At 37.7% G+C, this 9,052-nt stretch overlaps 1 protein-coding gene across 1 annotated transcript; it reads left to right on the top strand.

The window, feature by feature from the left end:
- The first annotated feature begins 2,427 nt into the window (after positions 1–2,427).
- On the top strand, positions 2,428–8,527 carry LOC144180882 (tetraspanin-15). The gene is made up of 8 exons (XM_077709031.1): positions 2,428–2,735; positions 4,364–4,549; positions 4,816–4,890; positions 4,998–5,093; positions 5,332–5,448; positions 6,299–6,349; positions 6,573–6,689; positions 7,329–8,527. The coding sequence occupies exons 1-8, from the start codon at positions 2,649–2,651 to the stop codon at positions 7,662–7,664; spliced, it is 1,065 nt and encodes a 354-aa protein (XP_077565157.1). The 5' UTR covers positions 2,428–2,648; the 3' UTR covers positions 7,665–8,527.
- Positions 8,528–9,052: the final 525 nt, after the last annotated feature.

Genomic DNA, 9,052 nt, shown 5'->3' with positions numbered 1-9,052 from the left:
CACATTTAGGAAATGACTCATTCTTTTTCAATATAAAATAAGACACGTTTTTGCAGTACTAGAGTAATTGAACAAAGTCTCACTGACAGGCAATATGAGCAACATTGAAGTATAATTCATTTTATCTGTCCATAGAGGAACACAATAACATGTTCATTAGGAATGAGGAAACTACTTTAAAATTAATTTATGAGAAGCTCGCAAGTAGACACGTTAGAATGAAAGTAAAGTGAAAATGTAAGTGGCAGATTTTTCCTTTGGGGATTTCCTTCAATTGCAAAAGTGAATGGGCCGAGATTGAATTCATTTTATGAACTGTAATTAAGCTCCGGAGACATTTTTTCCTTTTTTTTATCTGCCCAAGTGTTTGTGTAGACACGATTTATAAAAGCCTATATTGAAAAATCACAAACTTTACATTGTATGAAGGATGGCCTTTTAAATAAAAGTGTTTATCGGTATTAGTATGATGCATTTTTGATTTGGGTCATTTTTCAGATAGACTGAAATGTCCCTTACTGCCTCTGAAATAGCTTATTGACTCTAATTTATGATCTGTTTTGTTTACTCTGCTTCTCATAACCCCTCACTCACTTCACACTTGATTTTCCCCAAATATTTTTATGCCTGGCTTAATAAAAATAGCTGTGTCTACTCATAATAATCACTCCAAGGGAAACCTAATTATTCTTCTCTTTGTATTTGTTCTCACCAAAGCACACATGAGATATTAACAATCTAAGTCAGCATGCACAGAGTTTGCTTGAAATATAAAACTTGTGGCATTAATAAGTTTTGTGTTCAGGCAGAAATCATTCAAAGTCAAACAAAATCATGATTATATTAGGTGCTTAAAACAGACTTTTATTATTAAGCTACAATATTTATTTTTGTGAAGCTCATTTTACTTTGAATTAAAAGATATTTGCAATGATATATTATAAAATGTACTACTAATTTGGATATCTACATTTTTATGCTATTAAAAGATGGCGAAAGGATTAACAACAATAGCATTGTTTTGAATTCTCATAACCAAATCAAGTCTTCACTTTCATCTTTAAACTGTTTTCACCTTATTTTTATTCCATCTACAACAGCAAGGATACAGACTTATGTTGTTAGTGCCACAAAATTCCATTCACAGGAGGATTTAAATGGATTGAGACAGAACTTTCCTAATGCACCAACAATTTGGGACTCCTTAAAAGTTGGATTATCACCCACAGACAATTTGATTGGAAAGCACATTCTTCTGGCAGGCGCTTCCATCGATCAAACATCCAACTTGGTTTCTTGCTAATGCCCCAGGCTCTGTGGTTGATAGTGGCACAATAGTCGGTATATGAGAAAAAAATTGGACCTGTGGTGAGGGTGTGTTTTGACAGACACCAAAATACTTTGTATGAAACAAAAGCCAAAGGCATAAAGTTCTAAGCAGAAATGTAGGCGAATAAGCACAGATGCTATGCTCTCAATTTGATCATTTATATGTACCGTTAATATAAAAAAATGTGTTTTAATGAAAATCTTAATTAAAATGGTGGATCTTCAACCAGCTCGTAAAAACAGAAACCTTCCCTTTAGGCTTTCTTGCCTTTAAATTATTTTTTTTAAAATTATACTTACTTTTGAGATAAAAGTGAGCTAAGAGTCTACAGTTATGCTAATTTATTTTCCATTTCTTCTGTTATAGGACGTGATAGTAATTTAGTTATACTGGTTTAAACTGGTTTAAAGTAGAAGCATGTCCCAAAAGGGCTGCAGCTATAAATTAATAGATTTTTGGGGTTTAAATATTATTTTCAGCATTACTGTAGGTCAGAAAAACAGACAAACATCCTCATTTTTCACTTCTAAGAGGTTTTTTCTTTCCCTTTCAAACGATGTAAGATCTGAAATTGATGACTTTGCTGTTGCAATTGGTTTAATGTAGCCTTTAAGTAGGGATTTAATGAACTAATGTCTCCACCGAACATGCTAGTCGGCCTGTGGATAAATTGCATGTCACATTTAAATGTTCCGACTGTATCATTGCACAGCACTGGTTGTAGATGTTAATTCTGAATAATGATAATTAAATCCAACTAGAAAATAAAGACTAAAGGAGAAAAAAAATCCCAAAAGTAAACAAACAGTCACTGATAATCTCTTGGGGTGAATTTGACACCTGTGCAGCTTTGTGGTAGTGGCCTAAACCCATTTGTGCACACGTCAGTCATGATATATTTGGAATATATATCCAACAAGTGGTGGCAACAAATGGTGCAACCTGAAGCAAGAGCCAGGGATTACTTTTGTGTACAAGTTGAGAAGATATATACATTTCAAGTGACTATTTTATTAAACAACAACAATTTAATCTATTAAATTCAAATGACTAGACTTCTCATCAGTGGAAATCTAGTGCACTGGCCCTTTAAGGAAGAAGTCAAAACAAAGCGTATACCAGCCGGCTGCACGGAAGTGTTTTTGTTCCCATCGAGTGCAGCGTGATCTATGTTGAAAACAGAAAAGGACGGTTAAATCGATGAGAAATGCTACAACGGTGTCCTTTTTATTTCTAGTTTATAATACTGGGAAAGTAAAGGGGGGAGCAAGCGTAGAAAAAGCCAGCTGCCTAGCAAGGCTCAACACCACAAGCGGCCATGCCTCCCTATTCTGATATGAGGAAAACCAACCACTTCTATTATTTCATCAAATTTACCCTCAATGTCTATTCAATGCTCTTTTCGGTAAGTTCTGTGTATTGTATTTAATAACCTGCAATTGATGATATAATGGCGATGGATTGGAAACGTCATAGCAAGACTCCACTTTCGAATAATTGTATTTAAACTCCAGTCTTTATCAGTACACTTGTGCTTTTTAAACCTCATGTTTGGCCTTATAAACCACCAGTTTGTGTCAACATAATATTCCATATACATCATTAATTATGAAGTCTTTGGCTTTAGCCATAATTCTAAATTGTGTCTGATTCTTATTGAACCAAAGACTACAGTCCCTGAATCGGTGCCTTCACTGTGTGATGATTTAAATACTACAAAAAAGCAATGGTTGCAATTAAAGCATTTGTCTGTATTAACAATTATTATCATGCGCCTTGACACTGTAAAGCGAATATATTTGTATCATATATGTTATGTGTATTCACTCTATGGAGGTGTTATATTAAATTGCCATATTTGCTAACGGGGTTTTGTACTGAGGATTTTAGCTAGCAGCTAAAACATTGATTTTTATGAATAATACACCCACAGCATCCTCCGTGTTTATTGAAACAGGTTGAAATGTGTATATAATTAGAGGGAGAATGTAAAGTGATGATAATAATTAAAGGTATAGCGTGGGATTTGGTATGGGAGCTTAACACATCCTTTCGCCGGCTAATCATCAGCACCGTGGTGCAGGGCGTTGGACCCCTTAAAGGCAACCATCATTCTCGTTTTGCCGACACAAAATGACTCACGCTCATTCATGCCCAAGCAGGCTTTTCCACTAACCAATTTATATTAATAGATTATTAGCTGTCATGGTTTGCAAAACTGCAACATGCCTTAGTCAGCTTTAATTTTACTATCACTGTGTGACATGTGAAATAGATTGCATGAAATTCATCTCGCAGGCCACAGTATTGGGAGACCTCAGAACCAAGGTAATAAAAATAAAATAAAAAAGGAGATTTCTGTTTGTGATGGTATAAATATGATAAAAACATTTTCATTTACATGTCCACAATATAGAGTCTAGTGTATTGGTAGTGTTAATTAACTGCTCTTCATCCAACAGAGCTGTCCATGTGATTTATATTCCCTCCTTCAATTAAAGATAGTACCTATATAATTTAAAAAGAAACTTACATTTTGAGAAGGAAAAATGTTTTTTTCCCATTCTGCTGCAAGGTTGTCAGTATTTCTCAAATTGCACTTCTACATCAACCGCAGAAGCAACCAAGTATATAATTATAAATCAAGCATGAAAGAGGACAGTGTATTGCAATTTAGAAATAAAAGAAAGTTGAAGCGGTATAATTACACTTTTGAAAGGTGTCTACGGTCGGTTTCTTGCATTTATATTATCGTTGTTCATGAGAAATTGGAAGCAAAAGGTCGACCACACCCTACACAAGTTGCAAAAAAAATCAACTACCCTTTTATACCAATGTTTTCTTGTGAAAACACACTTTTCTGAAAAAGTAAAAGTTATCAACAACATAAAAACTCCCCCAACCTCTTTTTCTAAATGATTCCGTGACATTTTAGATATTTTTCCAAGAAGTTTTCATCATAATATAATAGCACATTTTTTATTCTTTGCAACAATTTGCGGGGAGGCTAAACATCGTATTCTCTTTGTCCAGCTGGTGGGTCTTTGTGTGCTCTGCGTGGGGGTTTATGCCGAAGTGGAAAGACAGAAAAATCGAACCCTGGAGGGTCTCTTCCTGGCTCCTGCAGTGGTGCTTATCCTGCTGGGTCTGGTAATGTTCACAGTGTCACTTGTGGGCATGGTTGGCTCGCTCCGAGATAACAAAACCTTGCTGCACATGGTAAGAATGTTAAAAGAAGCCTTTTTTCCTTTTCATTTGCAATCGGAGTCAAAAGTTTGGAGCTTTCAACACAACTAGAATTATGAATTGTCCACATTCACAACATTTAAAATGTGCCATATGTTGCAATTTAAGATGAGCTTCACAATAAATTGCAGTACGTATTAGCTGATAGTGAACTGCTTCAGTCTCTGATCTCCTAAGATTTTGGTGGAGAAATGTGAAGTGATGTTCCGTGTATTAATGTTTATTCTGTTCCTCCACAGTTTCTCTGTGTTCTCTGCGTCTTGCTTCTTCTCCAGGCTATCGCCTTGGTTATAGCTCTCATCTTTGAGAAGAAGGTAAACACGGGGCAGTGAGCCCGATTGTCACCTGTCATCACAATAGGTCTTTGTTTGCCAGGGTTCTTTATTATTTACTGACCTTTTCACGTTACCATTGGTTCCAGACGTCTTCCTTGTTTCAAAGCAGCATCAGAGAGGGAATCAAACACTATTACGACGACTTGGACTTCAAGAACATCTTGGATTATGTGCAGGAAAAGGTATTTCATCCAGATTGAGTCGAACTGTTTTATGCACCAATTATGATTTATTTAAGACCGATTTCAAAAATAATGTCGGATTTTAACATTTGATCAATAGACAAAAATCTGAGGGCATTGATCATCTTAAATTTTCAAAATGAAATTTTTTTGTACATATTTTACATCATTTTAGTGCATGCAATATACAAAACATTCAGCCTAAACATTTATTTTTAATTTTTTACCTTTCACCTAGTTTTCCTGTTGTGGAGGGGATGAATATAAGGACTGGGGGGTCAACCAATACCATTTCTGCAATGGTACTGGCCCACTCGCATGTGGGGTTCCATATACCTGCTGTATCCGCCGTGAGGTGAGTGTCACTTTATATAATTTAAAAAAAAAAATGCATCTGAAGTCCCACAAAACATCATCACATTCCATAAGGCTTCAGTTTTTGGAGTATCCAAAAGATTAACTCCCAGTGAGTCCCTGTTTATACAGAGGAGAAACATTGAAGTGAATGTAAACGCAGCATAGTTAGACTAACTTAACAACATGTTAAGCACAGATACTGCAATCATTTTTCCTGGTAAAGTTCAACTAAATGATAATAAAGTTCAACTTCAGTGTGCCAAAACTTTCACATCCAAAGGGACTTATAGACAGCAGGATTAGCCTTATTGGTTGGGACTTTTTCCCATTTTATTTCCCAATGGTGTAGAAAATAATAAATGTCTGTTACCTTATCACTGCAGAAGGAGACTCTAATTATTTCCCAGTCTATATCACACAGACAGTCTTTTTCCGCCCTATAGTTGCCGTTTCACTCTTTAAATGAAATGGCAGTCCTTGAAGACTAGCACCGAGGTCCCATTGACTGCTATCATCCTTGTCCTTCCACCCCAAAGTGCTGATATGGTCCCTGGAAGCATTACAACTCTGCCAGAGCAATAATGAATGCTTGCCCTGGCTGACACTCGCTAGCGCTATGTAGGAGTTTATTAGCCAGGCAGAACACGGGCCAGATTGTCGCCATTATCAGTTCCCAGATATCACGACCGCTTGTCGTTTTCCAGCACAAAAGTTCATGTTCTGGCTGGCGGGTGGCACGGACACCCACCCTCACGCTAATTTTCACCGTTCCTCCATTAACGGAGCATGCATCCGAAACGTTATATCACCACATTTTGTATCTGGTTTTAAAGTCGCTCTTCCCATAGGTAGGAGAGGTCATTAACACCCTGTGTGGATCCAAGGCTCTGGATAGACAGGTATGTGGAATTGGAGTCATTTCTGGAAAGACTATTGTGTGGTTGCCATTAAGGAATTTGTAGACATGTCGTTTTAAAAGGAAGTGAGCATGCTAGTTAATTTTCTAAATAGTTGAACGTTTTGATGACGTGGAATGGTAATTTAGAACATGACGTTGCGTTTTGAAATGAATCGTCATGGGAAATGGCGAGCCAAAAATGACGTCTTTTTTCTCTGCATCAGCGTGAAATCCTGCAAGAGGATATCCACGTGCGAGGGTGCATTCACGCCGTCAACCTTTGGATGAGTGACAACATTGGAATAACGGTCGCGCTGTGCTGTGCCATAGGATTGCCACAGGTAAGTTCAAAGTCAAGGCGTCAATACCATTCTGGAACATGACTAATGTGTACAGTAGGGGTGACCAACTTTGTATATATGTATGCTGGAAAATGTCACTTTTCATTGCCCCGGGGTCCCGTGAAACTCAAATGTTGTTAGATTAACTACACATTTGCATTAAAAATGTAACCTGGTTGTGCCTGGATGGTCCTGGGGAATTGCTCTTAGGAACTGTTATCTTTCTCGGTTGCGCCACTCTCATTTCACACGGACAGCAGGACCTCAGCTAAATCACGCAGATGAGATTGCAGTTTATTCCATTTTTAATGCCTAGTCAGAGACACTAGAGCTACATTACATTGTTCATCTCTGGGAGCATTCTCTGCAACAATGCCATTATATAATCACATCTTTCCACGCGCATTACTCAAAATGTTGCTATTACTAAGTTCAAATAGCTATTATTGTTCCCTGAAGTTCAGGTGTTGAGTGCAAAATTTGTACTCGTGTTCACTTTTTCCTCAAGGATAGGAGCTCCTGGTTTATGTCATCAGATAAATCAGATGAAATCATTGGCTTATTCCCATCACATGCATAAATGGCTTGCATGAAGTAGAGTGAGATATTGGTTGATCAAGTGTGCGTGTCATTCGTCAGCTACTTGGCATCATCTTGAGCTGCGTCTTCTGGAACCTTCTGGTTGAAATGAGCCAATCTGTGGACATGGTGGACTTCAGGCTGAAGAAGCTGGAATTCCAGTATAGCGAGCTGGACCTGGCCGGTGCCGGCTGGTGCATGTGCCTGCCCAGGGACGGCGGCTACCTGCCCGTCCCGGCTTCCGAACCCGAGCTGGATCCCATTGACATTCATCTGCGGAAACTGAAGAAGCAGCCGACCCGTACTCACGCTCAGCTCCGAGAACTCCAGCAGTCCAGATCGGCCATTGGGCTGGACGAAGTCGACGTGGGCCGTAAGCTGAAAAGGGAATACTAAGAGGCCTCGTTGGCCCTTTTTGCATTCCCCTTGCCACGTGCCGATCGGTTTATTTTTCTTTCATTTGCGTTGCACTACGTCACGGTTGAACCTCTACTGATGGATTTAGGGAATTTGGTCAGCCAATGGCATCCAAAATGTCACTTTTGAGTGTACTGTTTACCAGAAATTGTCAGAACAAACAACCTGCGGCGTGCGTCAGCTTTTTGATTTAATTTTTTATTTTCTATATTTAATTTCATCTTGTTTCTGGTGTTTCGTATTTCAGGATTTGTGGCATTATCTAGCGTTTTAATTCCAAATCGAGCTACTTATTGTGTTGATGCTTACCTCAGGTTGTTTCAAAGACAGCCCAAAAGCGATGAGGATGAATCTTGTGTACAAATTAATTGTGGACGAATAGAAGTTTTTTTTTTCAGTGTAGAACATATAGGACTAGCCCGTATGTAATGCGTGCAACATTTGTGACGGATGTGTACAGGTGTAATTGGGTTTTTTTGTTTGTTACTTTTTTAGTTGGATCGCAGTTGGATTTGTGCAGTCGGTGTACACTGTAAAACTGATAGTTGTGGAATAATATGGAATGCATGTTTTGTACTGTGTATGAATTAAATTATTTGTAATATAATTCTCAGTTTACATCTTAAGCTTTCAAAGGGAATGCTTCAGTTTTTTCATATTTTTTTTGGACTTCTTTACATCATTTAAAAGGACAACGAAAGGGATAATACAGGAAACGACTGTTAAAAAAAACAGACGTTGGACTGCGTTAATATCGGACCAGTGTTCTAAGCTTCCCTCCATCTCCTGCCTTGTACCAACACTACTGCTCTTGTTAATAAACAGGAATTTGTCTACTGCTTTTTGTGCCCTGATATTTTCTATTCATTGTGACTTTTTGAAAATAATAGGCAAAATAGTGGAAGTTTCTAATGGTGAAGCCCTTGGTAGTGTTTTCTTTTAAATAAATACTTGCATTGAAGTATTTATTTTCAAAAAAAAGGAGAATTTTGGATTGAATGTCTGAAATAATTCATCAAAATGAAAAGCAAAATATTTCATATTAGTATTTATATCTGCAGTCTGGTTTGTGTCGCCTAAACAAATATCTTCCATCCCGATCTTGGCATGAATTGCTGCCATCACAGGAGAAAATATGCAGATGCCATGGCAGCCCACGCTGTGAAAATTGGGATAGTGTTGAGTGAATATAATGAAATGCAATTTTCGGTCTGTTTAGGAAAATTGCTAGATATATTTCAAGCTGTCAGTGTGGCAGAAAACAGTGCAAGTTGTCAACAACTATTGGCTAATGTGGAAAAAGTGCCCTGTGGATACTTTATCATTTTATTTTAGAGAATTTAGTTCTGATGCATGCACAGGCTAAT

This window comes from Stigmatopora nigra, chromosome 22 (assembly GCF_051989575.1).
Source record: "Stigmatopora nigra isolate UIUO_SnigA chromosome 22, RoL_Snig_1.1, whole genome shotgun sequence".
In the NCBI taxonomy this organism is placed as follows: domain Eukaryota; kingdom Metazoa; phylum Chordata; class Actinopteri; order Syngnathiformes; family Syngnathidae; genus Stigmatopora; species Stigmatopora nigra.
This window is presented reverse-complemented; position numbering and strand designations above follow the sequence as displayed.

Excerpts from the sequence above, each read along its gene's own strand:
- LOC144180882 (XM_077709031.1), top strand. The coding sequence starts at position 2,649 with ATGCCTCCCTATTCTGATATGAGGAAAACCAACCACTTCTATTATTTC. Across the intron at positions 2,736-4,363 it reads TCTATTCAATGCTCTTTTCG|CTGGTGGGTCTTTGTGTGCT; the intron begins GTAAGTTCTGTG and ends CTCTTTGTCCAG. Across the intron at positions 6,690-7,328 it reads GTGCCATAGGATTGCCACAG|CTACTTGGCATCATCTTGAG; the intron begins GTAAGTTCAAAG and ends GTCATTCGTCAG.